Genomic DNA, 25,252 nt, shown 5'->3' on the forward strand with positions numbered 1-25,252 from the left:
CAATCTCTCGAGTTGTTACAGATTGCTGTGTGGCTCTATATGAATATTTGAAAAGAGAATATTTGAAGGTTAGTATTTTGATATTTCATAACTCACACAAATAACTCGCTTAAGCAGAAAATTTACGAAACAGTTACCTTGTGGATGATAAACTTGGGCAGTATCAGAAATAATAATTACTTTCTCTGATGGTGTGCAGATGAAACTGCTTTCACCTGTCGTCCAAGAATTAGTTATACGAGTAGTTTCATCTTCCTCAGATACTTCGAGTATTGCCTTTTGTATTATCCTCCTTAACATTTTTCAGCTTGACATTTGTGTTAATAACCTTAATTCCGATGCCACAAAGTTTCCAGACACCTGATGTTCATCAACAGGTTTGTGTATTGCTTCTATTGCCTGGTTTAGAATAGTGTCTGAATTTTCCTCGGTATTTTTTTTTTTTTCTTTTCAAAATTCTTCTTCCCTGTACTTTTTCCTGGACTGTATCTGTCTCACACTCCTTATCTTCCCTAGTCTTTTCTGATCCCTAAAATAAACACTGTGTGGTGTGCGTACTGTAAGACCTTCAGTACACACACATCAGATTATTTGACAATATGTCTCGTGGTCTTATCGTGGCGTGTTTATCTTCTGCCGTTAGGTCAGACGATAGAAACGCCACTTGCACGCTTAGAGTAGCAGATTGACGGTAACCAACTTTAAACAGAACTTGATTAATTTTGACATACCTTTATTAAAAATAATAACAAGCATAAAAATTACTTAACTTGGTTCTGGGTGCTATTTACAATTGACAATCTGAAGTTCTTTTGGTATTGGTACGTTAATCTTATTCTCACATATCTCTGATACTTGACAAAAGTGTCTATACATTTATCTTCATGGCTATGCACAGGAATATGGTAATCTTATTAGGCACAGACTGAAACTTGACCATAGACTGGTACAGACAAATGTAGACTGGTACAGACTAGTGCAGGCAAATGCAGACTGACTAATCAGAGGTCTGTACAGTCGTTATAATACCTCGCGCGTTCATGTATCACTGCGCGAGTGAGATCCGCGAGGAGAAAGGGTTCTACGTAAGCAGCAATCTCATTGGCTGCGTTACATATTAATACGCGGATCGGCGGAAGCAGAATTTGGTCCGCATCTATGGCAGTGCCATCTCGGCGGAGACGGACAAGCGCTGCGCCTGCGCTGTTGTGCTTAGCGGGGCATGCTCTAGTGGGAAAGTTGTGTTGTGTACGTGCTGACTACGCAGAACTATGTACACAAGACACTGCAATGTAATATTTATCTTCAAAGTGATGAATTTCAGTCGTAATTTTGTTTTCTATAATTTTAGGTACCTTCAACAGAAGAGGAATGGTTACAAATCGCTACTGGTTTTGGGAATAGATGGGATTTTCCAAACTGTATTGGCGGTATGGATGGAAAACATATAGTCACACAGGCTCCCAAGAAAGAAGGCAGTGCGTACTTTAATTATAAAGGGAACCACAGTATTGTGCTATTGGCATAGGTAGAATATCTCATAGTGGAGTTTTTAATAATTGCAGACTGTCAGAATGTCTTGAGTCTAATTCTTTGAATGTACCAGTTCCTCGAAATTTACCTGGTAGAACTGTGCAGATACTTTACGTCATTGTTGCTGATGACGCATTTGCTCTAAAAAATTATATTATGAAGCCCTACCCTTTTAAGGGCCAACCAGTGCAAAATCGTGTGTTTAACTATCGGCTTTCTAGAGCAAGAAATGTGTCAGAAAACTTTTTTGGGCTTATATGCACACGTTTTCGAGTACTACGAACGCAATTTTTTCTAAACCCAGAGAAATCGAGGCAGATTGTCAAAACGATTTGTGCTCTTCACAACTTTTTACTCACAGGAGAGAGAAGAAATTCCTTTTTTGCCCCACCTGGCACTTTTGATTCTCAAGATTTACACATGCAAGGAGAAGGGCGCAAAAAGACATATGGACAGAAACGAATATACCGCTGGAACCAATAAACATACATAATTGGCCACAGATGGCCAAGGAAGTCAGAAAGGAATTCACAAACTACTTTGTTTCACCAGAAGGGGAAGTAGCCTGGCAATACAGACGCCTTTAAATTTCAATTGATTGCTGATGAGAGTGTAAACATAAATACATCTGTAATAAATACTACATGCAGAATATTAAATTTGTTTCACTTACCGTATTATCTTCGGTTTCTTCTGGTATGTAGGAACGAAACAAATTTCATGGAATCAAAGAATTCCCATTTACTTTTATATAAGTCGTCTGAACTTTGCCCACTTTTTCTTTTCTTCGATTTATTTAGTTCTTGATTATACTGCGTACGCAAATTGTGGATTTTTTCCGTATTTCTGGCTCTGCAGTGTCGAATTATGGCGCAATAATTTCCATTGCGTTTTTTTAACCGATTTTTAAAGTCCATTTGTTGTGTGTCCCACAACACGGGAAAACACTCCACTCGCTGAATAAGCTATTGTGTTTTTTCACTCGTCCGCACGACCTTCAAGACTGACGTTTCATACTGTATACACTTCTGCAAACACTAGCTTGCGGAAGCTACTTCTCCAAGCTGACGAACCTTGCGGATGTCAACTTGCTGCGGGTGCTTCCACATGCAAAGAACTTGCAGAAGTAGCTTCTGCAAGCGACTGGCGGAATTTTACTTGCTAGTGGACGCGAGCCTTTAGAACTGTGAGCCCAACCAAAGCTCCAACGCGGCACCCTTGCCTTTCGCAGGCAAGTGCTCTATCATCTCAGCTACCCAAGCACGACTCACAATCCGTCCTCACAGCCTTAATTCCGTCAGTACCTCGAGTCCTACCTTCCAAACTTCACAGAAGCCCTCCTGCAGACCTTTCAGTTTTAATCTAAAAATGGTTCAAATGGCTCTGAGCACTATGGGACTCAACTGCTGTGGTCATAAGTCCCCTAGAACTTAGAATACTTAAACCTAACTAACCTACGGACATCACACACATCCATGCCCGAGGCAGGATTCGAACCTGCGACCGTAGCAGTCGCACGGTTCCGGACTGCGCGCCTAGAGCCGCGAGACCACCGCGGCCGGCCAGTTTTAATCTGCCAGGAAGTTTCATACAAGCGCACACTCCGCTGCACAGTGAAAATTTCAGCCTGGAAACATCCCTCAGCCTGTGGCTAAGCCACGTCTCCGCAACATCCTTCCTTCCATGAGTGCTAGTTCTCCAAGGTCTGCAGGAGAGCTTCTGTGAAGTTGAAAAGGTAGGAGACGAGGTACTGGCAGAATTATGACTGTGAGGAAGGGGGAGGGGGGGGGGGGCGTCAGTTGTGCTTGGGTAGCTCAGATGGTAGAGCACTTGCCTGCGAAAGGCAAAGGTCTCGAGTTCGAGTCTCAGTCCGGCATACAGTTTTAAGCTGCCAGGAAGTTTCACTTTCTACTTCTCGACCATTCCACTCTCGACCTAGAAAAACAAACACCTAAATCCTTCCATGCAAGTTCCGATTTCTCTTATTTTATTATGATAATGATCATTTCTCTCTAAGCAGGTGGAAGTCAACAAAACATTTTCGCATTCTGAGGAGAGAGTTGGTGACTGAAATTTCGTGGGAAGATCTCACTGCAACGAGAAACGCCTTTATTTTAATGACTGCCACCCCACCTAGCGTCTCACGTCCGTGACTCTTTCCGCTCCTTCGAAATAATACAAAATGAGCGGCCCTTCTTTGAACTTTTTCGATGGCCGTCAACCTTATCTAACAAGGGTCACATATCGCACAGCAGTAATAAAGCAGACATCAAACGGCAGTGGTAGAGAAGAGGATGTAATGTAGGCATTCTCCTTCGTCAATATTTTGAATCTTCTAAGTGTTCTGCCAGTAAAATCCATTCTATGGTTCACTTTTTCCATATTCCCAATGGATCTAATTTAACGATATATTGTTCGGGAGATGTGACTTTTTATCCAAAGGAGTTTGACTTTGTAAAGAACCACGGGTGGGGATTTACTGGTTGTCTTCTAAATCGTTTACTTGTATACAGATTAGGAATTGCGAATGGCCTGCAGCACTTCTTTGGAGGACACCAGATATCACTTCTGTTTTATGTTGATGACTTCCCGTCATTTACTACGAGCTGTGAGCTATCTGACAGGAAATGACGAATCCAGTAGCACAGCTGTGATACCCTACAGGCTCGTAGTTTGATTAGAAGCGCCTTGTGAGGAATGCTGTCAAAAGCCTTCTGGAAATCTATAAATGTAGAATCAACTTGAGATTCTCTATCGACAGCACACATCACTTTGTATGAGTAGAGCCGGTTGTGTTTCAAATAATGGTATTTTCTGAATCTGTGGTGGCTGCGTGTCAATAAATCATTTTCTTTTAGGCATTTCATAATATTTGAACACAGCATATGTTCCGAAAGCCTACTGTAAATAAGTGTCAGTAATGTGGATCTATAACTCAGCATATTACTTCTATTTCCTTTCCTGAGTAAAAGTGCAACCTGTGCTACTTTCCAGTGTTTAGGTACGGATCCTCTGTTGAACAATCATTTATAAATGAGTGCTAAAAATGGAGCTATTTCATCAGCATACTCTGAAAGGAGCCTAATTGTTATACAGTAGGGACCAGACGACTTGTTTTTATTGAGTGACTTTTTCTGTTTCTTCGCTACACTGAGGATATCTAACGCCAAATTACTCTTGTTGGCAGCGTTTGTTGGTTTAAATCATAGAATATTTACTGCATCCTCTTTGGTGAACGAATTCCGGAAACTATTTTGGTAGTGGTGCTATCATCGGTAACATTACCATTGCTATCATACGGTGAACATAGTATATACAGGGTGTTACAAAAAGGTACGGCCAAACTTTCAGGAAACATTCCTCACACACAAAGAAAGAAAATATGTTATGTGGACATGTGTACGGAAATGCTTACTTTCCGTGTTAGAGCTCATTTTATTACTTCTCTTCAAATCACATTTATCATGGAGTGGAAACACACAGCAACAGAACGTACCAGCGTGACTTCAAACACTTTGTTACAGGAAATGTTCAAAATGTCCTCCGTTAGCGAGGATACATGCATCCACTTTCCGTCGCATGGAATCCCTGATGCGCTGATGCAGCCCTGGAGAATGGCGTATTGTATCACAGCCGTCCACAATACGAGCACGAAGAGTCTCTACATTTGGTACCGGGGTTGCGTAGACAAGAGCTTTCAAATGCCCCCATAAATGAAAGTCAAGAGGGTTGAGGTCAGGAGAGCGTGGAGACCATGGAATTGGTCCACCTCTACGAATCCATTGGTAACCGAATCTGTTGTTGAGAAGCATACGAACACTTCAACTGAAATGTGCAGGAGCTCCATCGTGCATGAACCACATGTTGTGTCGTACTTGTAAAGGCACATGTTCTAGCAGCACAGGTAGAGTATCCCGTATGAAATCATGATAACGTGCTCCATTGAGCGTAGGTGGACGAAACTAAAATGAGCTCTAACATGGAAATTAACATGTCCACATAACATCTTTTCTTTATTTGTGTGTGAGGAATGTTTCCTGAAAGTTTGGCCGTACCTTTTTGTAACACCCTGTACACTGCTTAAGCAAATGTTTTGGTGTGAGTACACAGGCTGTTCTGGTTATGAGGTGGATAAGGAATATTTTTGTGCAATGATTTATGATGGTTTTGAGTCTTATTGAGCCCTAGAGAATAGTTCTGCTTAATTTACTGTCTTAGAGAAATCTCGACATTCTTCATGAAAACAGAAGTGAGGCCATCAATTGCACAAACCCCAAACTGTTTTCCAGCTGCATAGAAATGGTCTAGTGAAGCAAGGGATACAACCTTGAGTTTGGACCATTCACTGTTTCTATTTTGATTCTTTTTTCACAGGTCAGTACACCTTCTTCTTGTTTTCATACTTCATTTGTGTTCAGTTTTCAATGGGCTATCCACTGGGCGATTTTACCACTAAATCTGAGGGTGATTCAGTGGGGAGTTTTCTTATTAGTAATAAACAGCCAAATGCATACGCATTAGACGTACTTGTGCAAACACTATATGCACCACTTACAGACATTAGTTTCAAAAATACAATTCCCAGCAGACTACAGAATTAAACACATCACTAAAAATGGTAATTCTGTTGGCAATGACGCTGTTTCTACCAAAATATTAAAATATTGATAGGATTTCAGTCAATTTATCTTTCCTAAATCAACCTCCTCCCACATTCCCTCATCCCTACTTCCCTCATTCTACATGCACACCATCCTTTCCTCAGTTTCCCTCTTCCTCTGTTCTCCCCCCTGCTCCAAATACTCCATTTTTGCATCACATGCAACCAAGCTGGAGTGCTTGTACAATGTAGTAAGCCACTCTTTTCTGTCCTCATTGACCACTCAATGACTCAATTATTGGTAAATTGTTATTTTTGTTCCTTCCGTTATTTGAATCTCATCCAGGTGTTAGTATTAGCATTCGTTTAATGTTAGTGGGCTCAGTTGTATATTTATTAGACACTCTGAATTTTTAATGTAACATCTGTTTAGGAATTTGTAGTGGACACTTGCGCATAAAATCCACAAAATAAATATGTTAAACTGTTTAATACTTTTGTGTGCTTGTCTATAAGAAAGATAAAAATGAATTAATAAATTGCGAGATAGTAAAGAACAAGCATATGGTATAAATTGCTGCATGTCAAAGCTCCAAATTGTTGTTGTTGTTGTTTTCCTCATTTTTTGGTGTGTGTGTGGGGGGGGACTTAATGGTATTCATGATCTATGAAACTATTTTTTAATGTTACATTTTGTTAGTAAAGACTCAGCAATGTGATTACATGTAGTATAAAATCTTAAAGATAATTATAAGGCTGTCCTTCCTTTTTTAAATAAATAAAAAAAAAACAATATCTGATCTGAGGAACTTGTCACAGACAAGCAAAATGCTAGAAGCCAATTTCATTCCAGATAACAAATGGAAATTAAAATACTCATGCTGTAAGTAAACAGAAGTAAACAGTATCCACAGTAATTCTGGACAGGATCTGTCTGAACTTGAGATGTATTGAGATTCAACATCTGCAGTGTGCTTCACAGGCAAATCTGCACCAAAGTCATGTGAATTGGAGGGGGCAATGTCTGCTGTGAATAAAAATTCTGCTCTGCACATTTGAATGCTCACTCCTATGTGTTACTGACTGTATGTTACTACGAGGGTGGGTCAAATGAAAACCATAAATATTTTTTAAAATATTATTTATTGTGCAGAAGTGGTACAAAACTGTATCACTTTTCAACATAATCTGCCCCATCCTCAATGCAAGTCCTCCAGCGCTTCCAAAGTGCATAAATTCCTTTAGAAAAAAATTCTTCTGGTAGTCCGCGCAACATCTCATGCGCCGCGTGGGATACCCCTTCATCAGAACGGAACTTCTTTCCTCCCATTGTATCTTTGAGTGGTCCAAACATTGAAATCACTTTGGGCCAGATCTGGTGAAAATAGTTGATGAGGAAGACACTCAAAATGCAGGTCTGTGATTGTTGCAACTGTTGTTCAGGCAGTGTGGGGCCTTGCATTGTCATGTTGCAAAAGGACACCTGCTGACAGCAATCCAAGGACACCTGCTGACAGCAATCCACATCGCTTTGATTTGATTGCAGGCCAAAGATGATTTTTTTAGGAGATCTGTGTATGATGCACTGGTGACAGTGGTCCCTCTAGGCGTGTAATCCTCCAAAATGACTCCTTTTTTTGTCCCAAAAGAGAGTTAGCATAACCTTCCCTGCTGATGGTTCTGTTCGAAACTTCTTTGGTTTTGGTGATGAGAAATGGTGCCATTCCTTGATTGCTCTCTTCATTTCTGGTTGGTGGAAGTGAACCCAGGTTTCATCCCCATCCCCATACATTCTTGCAAGGAAGCCATCACCTTCTCGTTCAAAGTGCCGAAGAAGTTCTTCACAAGCATCAACACGTCATTCTCTCATTTCAGGAGTCAGCTGCCGTGGCACCCATCTTGCAGACACTTTGTGAAACTGTAGCACATCATACACAGTGTGGTGTGCTGACCCATGACTAATCTGTAAAGATGCTGCAATGTCATTCAGTGTCACTCGGCAGTTTTCCTTCACTATGGCTTTAACTGCTGCAATGTTCTGTGGAGTCACAACTCGTTGTGCCTGACCTGGATGAGGAGTATCTTCCACTGAAGTCACACCATTTGTGAACTTCCTGCTCCATTCATAGGCTTCCTGCTGTGACAAACATGCATATTCATTCATCGATGAATTTCAATTGGTTTCACACCTACACTACGCAAAACCCAAATAACAGAACGCTGTTCTTCCCTGGTGCAAGTCGCAAGAGGGGCGGCCATCTTTATACTGATACTGCGGTGGTATGTGTGCATCTGCACCATGCTGCCACCTACAGGCCATTCTGCATGCTGTTTGTAGCACGCTTACCAGCTTACAGGGTAACAGCGCGATATTTCCATTTGTTATTACAAATTTAAGGCTTTCATTTGAGTAACCCTGATAATAACAGACGCAAGCACAATCTTTAACTCACAGCTGCCAACTGCTTGATTTTAACTATTACTTCTATGAGAAATTTACACCTTCTCTGAAATATTTTTCCCTTTTATTGTTATTTAATGCTTACCAAATTTTCTTTGATTATAAATTTATACGACAAAGTCAATATGCTGATCAAATATTTTATGACACACTGAATAGTACAAAAGCTAGAACCTGAGCGTATTTACGGAGCATTCACTAATGCCAGCAGTACTGTGATTGATAGTTAAAATGCTGATGATAACTGTAAGTACATTGTATTTCACAATTGCTATCACACATTTCTAAATATTGTAGAGGGGAGTCAGTAGATAATGTAAGAAGAAATCCATGCCTAGAAATGTATCATTTATATAAAATAAATTTGAAGATCAGATCGCTCAATTTCTCACTTCACAATACAGCATGGAATGGGAGAGCTGCACAACTTATATATACTGAGAATGTTTTCTGGTTCCTCTCAGTCCATCACATACCATTTTCATCAGAATACATCAATAGCTGCAAGAAACTGATATGCTTGCAACTAAGAGGGTTGACAGTGGTGCTCCATGGACAAGCATTAGTGTTTGTGGAACATGTGGATGAAAGCATCCATTGCACATACACCTTGTGCAACAAACAATAGAGTCACCAAGAGCGCTCATGCCCATTTTGTCTACTGTGTATGTGCCATGAAGCTGGAGATTTGAAACTGATCAAATCTTCCAACTTATATTACATCAAACAGTACATTTCTTGATGTGTGTTGCTTATCAAACCATTATCTACTAAGTTCCCTATAAAGCCCCCAGAAGCCAGTAATAAGAATTGTGAAACACCTTGTATATTGTTTATTGAGCACTTTTCTTTCTTGCAGAGTTGTGTACATCAAACATAAAATGGCATACCATACTCACAGTGTAGGCACATAGCTTATTGATTATGGCATGCAACAAGGTAAACCAATATTACAATGCTCTCAAAGCTTTGCCTTTTGCACTTCCACATTCAACATAAAAATAATGCATTACTATTGATGTCTATTTCTTAGTTCTTCAAGGTGTTTTAAATTCTGTTTCAAAATGACCTTACAATGAAATTTCTCTGATGATATTAGTTACATTATACTAACACTAAGATTGTTATCAGTAATGTTTTAATTGCAGACTTGTAGGTAGAACTTGTTTCATTATCAGTTTGACTCTCTTGGGGAATGTAAAGATATTTACACCATTTCTACACATAAATAACAATAGTGTCCATATTTTAATCTGATACAAATGGGAAATGATTTGTTTTATTGTTTAGAAAAGCAACAAACAAATATTTATTATATCTTTGGTATTTGAAGTATATTAAGCAGATATTTTCATAGAATGTAAACACAATGTATAAAACAAAATCTATATTTAGTGCTTAGCTGAAGTTTCAGGGCTATTTTGATTAGTGTTACAGCAACTGTTAAATATTTGTATCTCACCACGGTTGGTTCACAACTATCATATTAGTGTTGCTCACAGTGTTTCTATAGAAATATGGCTGCCCACAACTGCAAATGCAAGTAGGTACAATTGATACAATATTATTATATGCTACTGACACTAATCACAAATAAGATAGTTTAGTTATCCCAGAAAACATCAATGTGGTGTCTGTATTAGCTTTCAGGTTTCATGAGGAACTGTTCAGCTACCACTGTCTCATTTTACTACTTTCTTGTGTAGACCTTCTTGTGGTATTTTCTGTTATGGTTCCAGCTGCAGGCGAGAGCCGCAAGCCTTAGGCAGAGCATTAGCAACTTGTTCTGTGTGTGCTACTTCAGCCCTGAGTTTTATAATTTCATCTTCGTAATAATGAATCCACTGCATCTGGAAAAAATAATTGTTCATACTGAGCAAATGAAACTCGAAGTGCATTACAAATTTCATCAATTTTTTTTTCCCCCAATTCAGAATGTTTTGCTTTTCAATTCATGCAAGACCATACTTAAATCACATGCCACAAAATAAAAGCTAATACTTAACAATAGCATAAAAACTTTATTAAACAGTACAAAGTGAACAAATAAACAGTCTACACAAGAAGACTGTCAAGCCTGTATCATTATGTATGATCAAACACAAAACACACACAGTACTCATTGTCTCTGACTATAGTATCAAAGTGTGGTAGGACATAGACACTCAAAGAAGCAGAAACCTGTTTGGGCACTATAGTAATTTTTAATGTACTATGAATTATTTTGATTTGATCAGTAACTCATTCAAGCATTGTACATTGAACATCCCAACAAAAATGTTGACAGAGAATATATGGGGGAGGAGGGGAGCAGAGGTTACAAATTTTACATGAGAAAATTCCTGCAGTTACTGGTGTAGGAGGTTTAAGTTAACCTCTTGACTCACACAGACAGTACAGTAGAGATCAAAATAACTGAAGTTCCAAATTGGAGCATATATCTATCATAATGTTCCAAATTAGCAACTTCCTACTGTAGAAGTAATATAGGGAAAGGAGAAATAATTATATATATGAAAACTAACCATAAATTCAAAGTTATAGACACAAGTAGTTATCACAAAGAGTAACACAAGTAGACATGTAAACACAAGGTGATGTTACCAGTAGTGCACTTTTAATTATTGCACTTTCCATATCCCCACTGGGAAATATTCAAAAGTTCTCAGAAAAATTTCAAACAATGTTGTGTCACTGTGAGACAGAGAACTGTCCTTAAGCTAACTTTAACAATCATGCAGTATAATTATAATTTCTATCTAATATAAATCCTCCACACTGCAGTATGAAATGATGTGTAGTGAAAAAATAATATATAATGACAATATCAAAAAACTCAATGACATGTTAGGAAATGCAGCATGGTCTGAAACAGATTATTATTACACACGCAAACATTTTGCTAGTGGATTCTTCCTCAACAATCAATAATAACTTTAGTTATGGACACTGTCATTTTTGTGTAATTACAACAATGATATCATGTGATTAATATAATAAATATGTACCACATGTACCATATTAGATATTATTATATAAATATTTACCACTGCTAATATGCAGCAATACACAAAAATAGTACAATCAATAATGGAACTCAGAAATATTTCTGTGAATATAAAAATCTTTTAATTAATGATTATTTCAACTTGCTCATAAATGTGCTCAATGAATTTCCTTTATAGTTTTTGTAACCTGTCTTTCAGCTGCCAGTTATCTCTTTTATTACTCTGTACCAGTGGCCCCTTACAGGGCCACCTGCATTGCCACCTGCACCGCCCCTGCCAGTCAGCCTGCATGCTGTTTGTTTGTTTCTTTCGTCAATCGACTCGATGAATTGAGTTATCGAGTAGTTGTACTTTCCTATGTAGCACTCATGAATGCTCTTATTGATCATGATTCTGTTACGCAAGCATTGTGTGTTTGTCCCAGATCTGACCATCCCACTTTGCACATGCTGCACAAAATATTGTATACCTGCATCTATTGCTACAGTAGAAAGAAGTTTTTCAACGTTGCGCCATACAAAGTCATGGCTGAGGTCATCAATGAAGCAGGATCGACTTAATGGCTCACTCTGACATTGATTGTCCCATTGACAATGTAATTAATCAATTTGCCAGGAAGAATAGGCACACAGAATTCATCATTTAAGGAAGAGAACTACAATTGTATTTTTTTTATGTCATAAGATGGCATTGTCTTGTATATATGTATAATCAGTTTAAATAAAACTTTCTTAAACTTTGCATGTGACTTTATGATTATTATTTATTACGCTAAAAGTAAAGGTAGCTCGAGATACTTTTAGCGCCCCCTCCTTGGGGTTTTTCTGTATCTGCCTCTGTACCCTACAAAATTCACAACTAGTTCATGGTACTGTAATGATGAATGTCTCTGTACAATACGCTTGCTACTTCATTCTCTTTTGCAAATATAATTTTTGTAAATACAAACAAAGAGTACAGTCATCAAATTGTATTTGGTGATAAAGTGCCTACAGGACTGATGTTTGATATTGGATCGATGTTATTATAAATGTCCTAGCAAATAATTGTCAGTAAAAGCAATTAAATGTTTTTTTGAATGCTGAAGTAAAATACGAGGTAGCTATTTTTGATCTCAATACACCAAATAAAATGTTCATTACACTGATTCAATGCTATATTATTAATAATAATTGTGACAAAAGAGGAGCATACAGCTATAAGAACAAGTGCTGTCAGACATATAAATTCAGAAATATGATTAAATATCCATTCAGAAATTCCCAGAAATCTTCATTAGTATACAGATGAGAACAAAAAAGGAAAAGTTGTGCAACTGCTGAAGTCACTCCAAAATGTGGACCAAAAACCAAGAGATAACCACATAACAAAAAAATTGAAAGGAATGTGACAATCCATATCACTGAGGCAGTTGATAATACAATATTTTAGAACACAAGTTAATATATACCATAGTGGAAAAAGGAGACTGGATATCTGCACTGACATAATTTAACTCAGTGGGTAAATGCTAGACTACAAATACATAGATTGTGAGTTCATTACACACTTTGCTCTAAAATTTTTCTGTTGGTTACCACTCCTTTCACCTCAGTCACTGAATCACTTAAGACAAAAATATGAAGTCACAAAATGTGTCAAAATCCATGTTACACTCTAAGTCACCTAGCAACTGAATGGGTAAGTCATTTCAAAGTTGAAAGCAAAGCAAGGGTAAACTGACTGCAACACAAGCATGGCATAGTAAAGCACTGAGGAATTCAAACCAACCTTTATGTTGAGGACAGTTTTAGCTTTACAGACATAGCACATAAATACTAAATTCTTCTGGGACACACAAACACACAGTGCACTGAAAGCAGTATATCAAAGTGTGCTGCTGTTGACAGGACTGGAACAACAAATTGAGTGTGAAAACACTGAACTCAAAGCAACTGTATCTGACTTGCTGAAAGAATGACCTGTTGCTTCTCACAACACTCTGGACCAGTGAACATTGTAGATGTCTCAGTAATGCAGCAAGAAGCACAATTTCATTGAGAATGTATTGTGGGGTTGTGGGAGGTTAGATGGCCCTCTCAAACACCTATCAACACTTTGCAAATGAAGAATTCACAATTTATGCTATCGTTACTGTACACACTACACACACAGTGAGATGACGAAAGTCATGGGATACCTCCAAATATTGTGTTGGACATTCTTTTGCCCAGTGTAGTGAAGCAGTTGGACATGGCATGGACTCAACCAGTCTTCCGAAGTTCCCTGCAGAAATACTGAGCCATACTGCATCTGTAGCTGTCCATAATTGCGGAAGTGTTGCTGGTGCAGGATTTTGTGCATGAACTGACCTCTTGATTATGTCCCATAAATGTTCAATGGGATTAACTTTGGGCAATCTTTTTGGCCAAATCATTCACTCAAATTGTCCAGAATGTTCTTCACACCAATTGTGAACAGTTGTGGTCCTGTCACAAGATACACTGTCATCCATAAAAATTTCATCATTATTTGAGAACATGAAGTCCATGAATGTCTGCAAATGGTCTCCAAGTAGCCAGACATAACCATTTCCAGTCAACGATCAGTTCTACATCTACATCTACAGTCATACTCTGCAAGCCACCTGACGGTGTGTGGCAGAGGGTACCTTGAGTACCTTTATCGGTTCTCCCATCTATTCCAGTCTCGTATTGTTCGTAGAAAGAATGATTATCGGTATGCCCCTGTGTGGCCTCTAATCTCTCTGATTTTATCCTCATGGTCTCTTCGCAAGATATACGTAGGAGGGAGCAATATACTGCTTGACTCCTCGGTGAAGGTATGTTCTCGAAACTTCAACAAAAGCCCATACTGAGCTACTGAGTGTCTCCCCTGCAGAGTCTTCCACTGGAGTTTATCTATCATCTCCGTCATGCTTTCGCAATTACTAAATGATCCTGTAATGAAGCGCACTGCTCTCCATTGGATCTTCTCTATCTCTTCTATCAACCGTATCTGGTACGGATCCCACACTGCTGAGCAGTATTCAAGCAGTGGGCGAACAAGCGTACTGTAACCTACTTCTTTTGTTTTTGGATTGCATTTCCTTAGGATTCTTCCAATGAATCTCAGTCTGGCTTCTGCTTTACCGGCGATCAACTTAATATGATCATTCCATTTTAAATCACTCCTAATGCCTACTCCCAGATAATTTATGAAATTAACTGCTTCCAGTTGCTAACCTGCTATATTGTAGCTAAATGATAAGGGATCTTTCTTTCTATGTGTTTGCAGCACATTACACTTGTCTACATTCAGATTCAATTGCCATTCCCTGCATCATGCATCAATTTGCTGCAGATCCTCCTGCATTTCAGTACAATTGTCCATTGTCACAACCTCTCGATATACCACAGCATCATCTGCAAAAAGCCTCAGTGAACTTCCGATGTCATCCACAAGGTCATTTATGTATATTGTGAATAGCAATGGTCCTACGACACTCCCCTGCGGCACACCTGAAGTCACTCTTACTTTGGAAGACTTGCTGCATTTTGTAATCTAGGAACTCTTCAATCCAATCACACAATTGGTCTGATAGTCCATTTGCTCTTACTTTGTTCATAAACGACTGTGGGAAACTGTATCGAACGCCTTGCGTAAGTCAAGAAACACGGCATCTACCTGTGAACCCATGTCTATGGCACTCTGAGTCTTGTGGACAAATAGCGTGAGCTGGGTTTCACACGATCTTTTTCGAAACCCATGCTGATTCCTACAGAGTAGATTTCTAGTCTCCAGAAAAGTCATTATACTCGAACATAATATGTGTTCCAAAATTCTACAACAGATCGACATTAGAGATATAGGTCTATAGTTCTGCACATCTGTTCGACATCCCTTCTTGAAAATGGGGATGACCTGTGCCCTTTTCCAATCCTTTGGAATGCTACGCTCTTCTAGAGACCTACGGTACACCACTGCAAGAAGGGGGGCAAGTTCAGTTGGCTCAGAAGACCCAGTCTATTCCATGTAAACAGAGTCCACACGATTATGGAGCCACCACCAGCTCGCACAGCACCATGTTGACAATCTGGGTTCCTGGCTTTGCTGGGTCTGTGCCACACTCAAACCCCACCATCAGCTCTTGGCAACTTAAATTGGGACTCATCTGACCAGGTCACAGTTTTTCAGTCATGTAGGGTCCAACCAATGTGGTCACAGAGCCCAAGAAAGGTGCTGCAGGTGATTATGTGCTGTTAGCAAAAGTACTCACTTTGGTTGTCTGCTGCCATAGCCCATTAACAACAAATTTTGCCACACTGTCATAATGTATATATTCATCATACATCCCACATAGATTTCTGTGGTTATTTCATGCAGTGTTCCTTTTTTGTTAGCTCTGACAACCCCATGCAAATGCCTCTGCTCTTGATAGATAAGTGAAAGCTGTCAGCTCCTGTGTTGTTGATGGTGAGAGATAATGCCTGAAACCTGATATTCTCAGCACACTCCTGGCGCTGTGGATCTTGGAATACTGAATTCCCTAATGATTTGAAAAATAGAAAGCCCCTTGTGTCTATCTCAAACTATCTGCATTCAAAGTCTGTTAGTTCCCATCATGTGGCCATAATCACTTGCAAACCTTTTCACAAGAATCACCTGAGTACAAATGACAGCTCTGCTAGTGCAATGCCCCTTTTATACCTTGCGTGTGCAATACTATAACCACCTGTATATGTGCATATCACTATCTGATGACTTTAATTACTTCAGTGTACATTGTTTCATTACGCTACACATACTATCAGCTAACATCATGCCCATTTTGTGTACCAGAACTTCCAATTTGCTAGCCTGGAAAACTTAGTCAGCATCCCTCTTTAACAAGTGAGATGTTGAGTTCAGAAAGAGGATAAGGTGTTAGATTATATGTACATCATTTAACTTTATGAGTAACTTTTTGCAGAAAAGAAAAACAACAGGAAAAGCATAGTTTGAAAGTGTTATGTGAAATGATAGATGTTTTATTGTCATTATTATTATTATTATTCATTTGTGTTATTTTTCTTGTCAAACCCCTACTATGTGTTATCTAAGACATCCTTCAACATATAGAATATATTGCTTAAAAGGTACTCTTTACTTTCCTTTCTAAATAAATTTGTTTTAGCAATTTCTTTAACCTCGTTTGGCAGTTAAAGACTTCTATTCCTCTATATAAAATGCTATTTTGACATTTATGTCTATTCTTTCTTGGTAAATGTAAGTTCAGTCTACATCTTGTTCCATAGTCATGAGCAGCGTTGTCTGTACAGTAATTATCAATGCTACTTTTCAAGGGTACAACTGACAGTTAAATGTACGCACACAGTGAATTCCAACAACAAGCAAAAGTAGCAGTGAATATTATCTCTGAAGATGACAATTAGTACTCCATGACTGTCTTTGCACAAAATTGTAGGTCTAAATAGCTATGGGCACTCACAGAAGATGTTTACATTATTGTCAAAGACCATTTGTTTGTAGGTGTATGAGCTTGTATACTGTACAGTCTATACTTCTATACTGTACATGTGAACAAAGCTTCATTCATGGAAGACTATTGCTCCAGGATGTTTGTATTTTATTTTCCACTTTTGTATTTACAGCAAACAAATCTGAAATAAAAATCAACAGAACAACAAAATTTACCTGCTCATGCCTGGCTTCTCTAAGAGCTCTGATTCTCTCGTCTAATCTGATGTTCAGTAATTCATTTTCTGCCATCACAAACTTTCTCTCCAGGATTTCTATTGTAGAAATATCTGAAGAAAAACAACAGTGACATGTTACACCACTTGATAAAAGGTGACTGCTGCTACTTCACAGTATTTAGCAAATAGCTGGTACTGATGCATGCCAATTTCTGCAATTGGAGCATTTATTTGTTATAAAAATTGCAAAAATTAAAATAATACAAGTATTGCAGTCTGATCATATTACATTACTATAATCTATCTGGGCTTGTGCTGTGGGACTAGCTTTAAGAGATCACATTTATAGGCTGCATATTATTTTCTGCTGAAGTTCTACCATTTCCACAAAATGAAAATTAGTCCACAACACTGTCACAAGCATGAGAAGTAAAAAAAAACGTGGTTTGCTAATTCCTATCAATGAATATTTTTGATAAGTGAGATCTACAGTTCCTGAAGAGGAATCCAAAACAAATTAAAAACACAGCAAGATCAATAATACAGTGGTCAATATGATGCATAACTGTCAACTTCATATGACACAATGAAATGTCATGTTTGCCTCATGCCACCATATTTACAGGCAGCTATACACCATCAAACATATCCATGTAACATGGTAGGTGTACTCCTTTCAACACTGCTTAGCATCAGCATTTCTGGATAGTTTAACTATCTCCACTTCAGGAGCTGTATCAATATTCAGGCTACACAAGAGTGCGAATTCTGTATCCAAGCAGGGCACAGATACAAAACCTACAACCGTATGCCATCTGAACTGGCTAAATTATCTCCACTAAACAACCCCAACATTTAATTCATCATTGGGAGAGTAACAGCATTTCCAACAGGACTGAATGTATTTCACAGAATCAAAGTGTGAAATGTGTTTTTTGATCACTATCCAAGATTAGGTCTCTTGTAGGGTGTGTAAAGGATAATCTTGGTTTTTGTAAGGCCCGTGTCTAGCATATTCCATGCAGTCATGGCATATCATACAGTTGTCAGGGCGTCAGCACCACAGCACCACGGAACACCAACATATAGAGCATAAGTGTCTCTCACACATACAACAGAAAAACTACTATTGCAGAACACTGCCTTTGTAGCTGTCATTTTATAAGAGTACAACAGCACAAAGATTCCTGGTGAGCACTTCCCTAGCTGTTAGGGTAATTTATTAAGGAAGCAGGTAGGAAGATTGTTCTGTTTAGCAAAAGTGACAAAAAGTAGATTTCAGAGTACTTGACAGCTCAACACAAAAGTTTTGTCTGAAGTACAGATAGTGTTGAGGATCAGTGAACAAAGTTCAAAACCATCATACAATATGCATTAGATGAGTATGTGCCAAGCAAGATCATAAGAGATGGAAAGGAGCCACCATGGTACAACAACCGAGTTAGAAAACTGCTGTGGAAGCACAGGGAACTTCACAGCAAATATAAACATAGCCAAAGCCTTGCAGACAAACAAAAATTACGAGAAGCGAAATGTAGTGTGAGGAGGACTATGTGAGAGGCGTTCAATGAATTCAAAAGTAAAGTTCTATGTACTGACTTGGCAGAAAATCCTAAGAAATTTTGGTCTTATGTCAAAGCGGTAGGTGGATCAAAACAAAATGCCCAGACACTCTGTGATCAAAATGGTACTGAAACAGAGGATGACAGACTAAAGGCTGAAATACTAAATGTCTTTTTCCAAAGCTGTTTCACAGAGGAAGACTGCACTGTAGCTACTTCTCTAGATTGTCACACAGATGACAGAATGGTAGATATCGAAATAGATGACAGAGGGACAGAAAAACAATTAAAATCGCTCAAAAGAGGAAAGGCCACTGGACCTGATGGGATACCAGTTCGATTTTACACAGAGTACGCAAAGGAACTTGCCCCCCTTCTTGCAGCGGTGTACTGTAGGTCTCTAGAAGAGCGTAGTGTTCCAAAGGATTGGAAAAGGGCACAGGTCATCCCCGTTGTCAAGAAGAGATGTTGAACAGATGTGCAGCACTATAGTCCTCTATCTCTAATGTCGATCTGTTGTAGAATTTTGGAACACATATTATGTTCGAGTATAATGACTTTTCTGGAGACTAGAAATCTACTCTGTAGGAATCAGCATGGGTTTCGAAAAAGATCGTATGAAACCAGCTCGCACTATTCGTCCACGAGACTCAGAGGGCCATAGACACAGGTTCCCAGGTAGATGCCGTGTTTCTTGACTTCCACAAGGCGTTTGATACAATTCCCCAAGGTCATTTAATGAACAAAGTAAGAGTATATGGACTATCAGACCAATTATGTGATTGGGTTGAAGAGTTCCTAGATAACAGAACACAACATGTCATTCTGAATGGAGAGAAGTCTTCTGAAGTAAGAGTGATTTCAGGTGTGCCACAGAGGAATGTCATAGGACCGTTGCTATTCACAATATACATAAATGACTTTGAGGATAACATCGGAAGTTCACTGAGGCTTTTTTCAGATGATGCTGTGGTATATCAAGAGGTTGTGACAATGGACAATTGTACTGAAATGCAGGAGGATCTGCAGCAAATTGATGCATGATGCAGGGAAAGGCAATTGAATCTGAATGTAGACAAGTGTAATGTGCTGCAAACACATAGAAAGAAAGATCCCTTATCATTTAGCTACAATATAGCAGGTTAGCAACTGGAAGCAGTTAATTCCATAAATTATCTGGGAGTAGGCATTAGGAGTGATTTAAAATGGAATGATCATATTAAGTTGATCGCCGATAAAGCAGAAGCCAGACTGAGATTCATTGGAAGAATCCTAAGGAAATGCAATCCAAAAACAAAAGAAGTAGGTTACAGTACGCTTGTTCGCCCACTGCTTGAATACTGCTCAGCAGTGTGGGATCCGTACCAGATACGGTTGATAGAAGAGATAGAGAAGATCCAATGGAGAGCAGTGCACTTCATTACAGGATCATTTAGTAATCGCGAAAGCATTACGGAGATGATAGATAAACTCCAGTGGAAGACTCTGCAGGGGAGACACTCAGTAGCTCAGTATGGGCTTTTGTTGAAGTTTCGAGAACATACCTTCACCGAGGAGTCAAGCAGTATATTGCTCCCTCCTACATATATCTCACGAAAAGACCATGAGAATAAAATAAGAGAGATTATAGCCCACACAGAGGCATACCGACAATCTTTCTTTCCACGAACAATACGAGACTGGAATAGAAGGGAGAACCGATAGAGGTACTCAAAGTACCCTCCGCCACACACCGTCAGGTTGCTTGTGGAGTATGGATGTAGATGTAGATGTAAATGTAGTGATTAGATGAGGAACTGACCTTATAGAGACAGGCATTTTTATTTAAATTCTGCTCGGAATCCAGCTTTCTCACTGGTCAAACAACAGAAAGAAAGCGTTAATTCCACAGTTCCTGCTCACCCACTGGTAATTAATGTTCACTACTGATAACTTTGATGACAGTCATCTTTAGCTGTATGGTGGTGCTAGTTGCTTACATCATGTGTGTTGTCTTTTTTGTGTATGCTGTATTATGGTTTTTAGTCAGCATAGTCCCGCCTACTGAAGGTTTACATTTCCCTTCTTTGATTTATGCCTTGAAAATGATAGGATGTTCACCTATCGGAATATCAGTTGTTGTCAAAGATGTCACATGTCTGCATTCCCGTAAGTTATTTGAACAATATAAACTGGGAAAAACTAGTTTTACAATAAGATAACTGTCACTCCAGTGGCTAGCAGATCAGGCAACCTATGACAAATGGGTTACTGTAAGGTACATATATTCTTAATAACTTTTGTAATGTTGTTGACTCTCAATATTGTGTCTTATTTTTTCTAAAAGTTTGTTAAACATAATTGGGATCAATTACAAAGCTCAACTATTAGATTATGACAAGGATGGAAAATCACTGTGAAAATTTTTTCACAAATTGTATCACAGAGGCACATTTCATAGTTATTACAAAACTGGTTGTGAAAATCATCAAAGAGTAAAAAAACAACTGGTAGTGGCAAACATATTCTATGTATTAGCTTGTACAACATTTCATTATGCATTGCTTGACTTGCTGTGGTTAAATCCTTTCTGAGGCTTAAGATTTTTTTAAAATTTTTTATTATTGGACGGCATCAGGTAGGTAATGGCATAAAACTGCTGTAACTCCTTGGGCTGAAAGATAGAATGGGGGAAAAAGTTAAATGATGTAAATTATATCGAGCTGGTTAAAGATCATCAAGGCTGATAGATGGTGTGAAGCAAAGATACCAACTGTCAAAGTGCATTTTATGTGGTTTCTGTGAAGTAAAGATACCAACTGTCAAAGTGCATTTTATGTGGTTTCTAAGACTGTGCAAGATTCTTACTGTTTGCTTAAAATCAATACATTGTTTTTGTTAAATCTAAATCAAACAGTTGGCTGAATTACTCAATATAATTATTAAGAGACAAAGCAATGATTTCCAAATGTTTACAACCTCAAAGTTGGGCAGGAACTTTCAGAAGCAATGCAGTGTCATAAATTTATCCTTTTATTTCAGCCACAATTTTCCCTGCAAAGAAAACACAAAGTCTGTTGATCTAGTTTGTAGCACAATTGATGTGGTGAGTTTTAAAACCTGCCTCGTGACAATTTTGGTCATACTGAATTATGTTTGCGATCCTGTTATCAATATCAAATTCTACCATGTGCTGAAAAGTAATCTTGCATAATTCAACCATTTACTGTAACAGAAGCCTTTGAATATACCAGTGAGTTTTAAATTCTACAATGTGAACAGAACTATTTCATTTTTCCCCTTTCCTACAATGTCTATGCACCAATCATAATGCTTCCCATCCACACTGCCTTGTTTCTAGGGTTTTAGATCAAGGACAACCTGTATTTTGTGAGCTGTAGTTGTGAGTACTGAGTGTGTTGTCACCCAAGATAGAGAGCACAGGAACTGCAACAGACTGTAGTACAGGTGAAGTAAGGATAGGAGCTTGACAACCATATCTTAAATAAATGCAAAACTATGCACCCAAATCGAATGCCAACTGGCATTCCTGTTGCAGAGGCAATGGTGGTTAATGTTCAAAAACTATTGGTGACCATTTGGGTGCACACTGGCCAAATGATACTTATCTGCATTACCATAAGCTCGTAAATGAAAACAACAAAGTGATTTAAAATGTGAATACAGAAGGGATGACAAAATGTCTGAACAAAGACCTGCAGAAGAGAACCACAACATTGATTTTGTGTAAAAAGCAATGACCATTAACTTAACTAACTTTAGCTAAACTTGTATAACCACTTATACTCGTATTTTCACATTGTTGATTCAAGGGATAGACTAAAACATTATATTATTGATTATGAGAGGTTTGATTGCTAAAAAAAGTGCTACAACACTTTTTTCATGGTTCTATTCAAATTGAGTTTCAAAACTGCCAATGTGAAAATAAATTACACAAAATTCTTGGCAACAATGGCTTCAGATCTTTGAATATTCTCGATGCTTATACGGATTACAAACGGAAATTAGTTCAATGAATTTGAACTTTTGTAAGTATAATACTATAGAAGTTACATATTTTCCTCATTTTTCTTTAAATATTAATATAGTAACATGGCAGATATTGCAGTTTGCTGCCTCAGTTGTTTAGAAAGATTTGAAACAAAAAAGAGAGCTTTTTTCTCTTGGATTCACTTTCACAAGGCAAAACTTTTTGTGCTGCCGACAGACACATACAAAAGTCCACAATGCTAGCCTAGATTTCTTGGGAAGAAGAGAAGGAAGGTTGGTGGAAGGTAAAAAGAAATGATAAGTCCTTCAGATTGCAGGAAGGTGGGGACCCACCTTTCTTCCTGGCAGTATTAAAAATTTTGACACCTGAAGTGAAGTACTGGTCAGTAATTCTGCCTTCAATTTTAGTTCTCATTTTTCTTTTTGATACTGAATTGTTTCTCAGTCTCATTGTTTTATTCAGTTCATTTCTACATACAATTAAGTTTTTTTCACTCTTGTAATAGTTGCAGATACTATGTTTTCCTGCAATGCTTTAATCCACAATAGCTCACATCAAACACCACTAACTGGAGATCAGATCTGCATAAAATTCTACTGTTAGGTCCTTCAACGCTTTAATTCACATAAGCTCAATTTAAAAACCATTAATTGAAGGGTCATATCTGTATGGAACTCTACTGGCGGCTCTACAGCCATACTCTGTGAACCCTGTGAAGTGCATAACAGAGATAGATCCCATTGTACAGTCATTTGGGCATTTTCCTGTTCCATTCCAATATGGAGCACAGGAAGAGTGGTAGTTTACATGCCTCTGTGCATGACATAATTAATCTAATTTTGTCCTATTATCCCTATGGGAGCAATATGTAGGAGGTTGTAGTGTATTCCTAGGGTCATTATTTAAAATCAGTTCTTGAAAGTTTGTTAGTACACTTTCCTGGGATAGTTTCCATGTATCTTCAAGAGTCTGCCAGTTCAGTTTTTCAACATGTCTGTGACACTCTCCTATGGGTCAAACAAATATGGAACCCATTTTGCGGGCTTTCTCTGTATACATTCAATACCCACTGTTAGTCCCACTTAGTATGGGTCCCAAACACTTCAGCAATATTCTAGCGTGGGTCACATGAGTGATTTGTAAGCAATCTCCTTTGTAGACTAATTGCATTTCCCTAGTATTCTACCAAGAAGCCGAAGCCTGCTACCTGCTTTACCCACAGCTGAGCCTGTATAATCATTCTGTTTCATATTCCAGTGCTACACCCTGGTAAATGTATGAATTTACCAATTCCAACTGAGACTCTCTGATTTTATATTCATAGGATATTATGATATTTCTTATTTATTTATTTATTATTTTTTGTGAAGTGCACAGTTTTACATTTCTTAGCATTTAAATTGAGTTTCTAGCCTTTGCATCACTTTAAAAGCTTACCCATGTTAGACTGAATATTTGTGCAGTTTTGTGCAGACTGTACTTCACTCTAGATCACTGCATCATTTTCAAAAAGTCTGAGGTCACTATCAGCACTATCTGCAAGGTCATTAATGTTCAACATGAACAGCATGGGACTCAACTCACTTCCTGGGGTACATTTTAAGCTATTTCTACATCTGTCAATAGCTCTCCATCCAAGATAACATGCTGATAGATCATAGTTAGAAGGTGGGCTAACTCCACCACAAATGCAGTATAGAATCTGATTGGGATTTCATCAGGCCCTGGGGCTTTGTTCAGTTTTATTGATTTCAGCTGTTTCACAATGCCACTGGCACTAACACTTTTTTCATTCATCATTTCAGTGGTACAAGGAATAAATTGGGGCAATACTCCTGGGTTTTCCTTTGTAAAGGAACATTTGAAAACAGAGTTAGCACTTCTGCTTTTTCTTTTTTAATCTCAATTTCTACTCCTGTCTTGTCCATGAGTGACTGGACACTAACTTTGGTACCACTAACAGCCTTTACATATGATCAGAATTTCTTTGGGTTTTGTGAAAGATCTTTCAACAATATTCTGACTTCCCACATTGCTCTCTTGACTGCCAAACATGTTTCGTTCAGCATCTCTCTATTTATAGCTCTATGCTTTGTTTTATAGCTATTATGTAGTAGTCTCTGTTTCTTTAGAAGTTTCTTTACAGTGAATGTATACTGTGGAGGATCTCTCTTATCATGAACTGTTCTTCTGGGTATGTATATATCCACTGCATGGTCAACTATTCTTTTAAAATTGAGCCACAGCTCTTATACATGCTCCACTCCTTAACTAAAAGTTTCAGATTCCTCACTGACATATGACACTACTGCTCCTTTGTCTAGTTTGTTGAACATGTAAATCTTCCTACTAGTTTTAGTTGCACTTCAGTATTCATTTTTGCTGTTACTGTGTCATGGTCACTGATACCAGTTTC

The 25,252-nt window shown here is 38.3% G+C and overlaps 1 protein-coding gene across 5 annotated transcripts in view; it reads right to left on the reverse strand.

The window, feature by feature from the left end:
• Positions 1-8,796: 8,796 nt before the first annotated feature.
• Positions 8,797-25,252, reverse strand: part of LOC126260180 (laminin subunit gamma-1-like) — a 389,608-nt gene continuing 373,152 nt past the window's right edge. Inside the window, exons 22-23 of one of the 5 annotated variants that reach the window (XM_049957449.1) lie at positions 17,279-17,391; positions 8,800-10,444 (exon numbers count right to left, since the gene is read on the reverse strand). In XM_049957449.1, coding sequence (XP_049813406.1) covers positions 10,322-10,444; positions 17,279-17,391 — 236 coding nt within the window. In that variant the 3' untranslated portion in view covers positions 8,800-10,321. Of the gene's footprint in view, positions 10,445-17,278; positions 17,392-25,252 lie in introns of all 5 variants that reach the window. The other 4 variants (XM_049957447.1, XM_049957445.1, XM_049957446.1 and 1 more) reach the window with 4 other exon arrangements.

This window comes from Schistocerca nitens, chromosome 5, assembly GCF_023898315.1.
Source record: "Schistocerca nitens isolate TAMUIC-IGC-003100 chromosome 5, iqSchNite1.1, whole genome shotgun sequence".
Lineage (NCBI taxonomy): Eukaryota > Metazoa > Arthropoda > Insecta > Orthoptera > Acrididae > Schistocerca > Schistocerca nitens.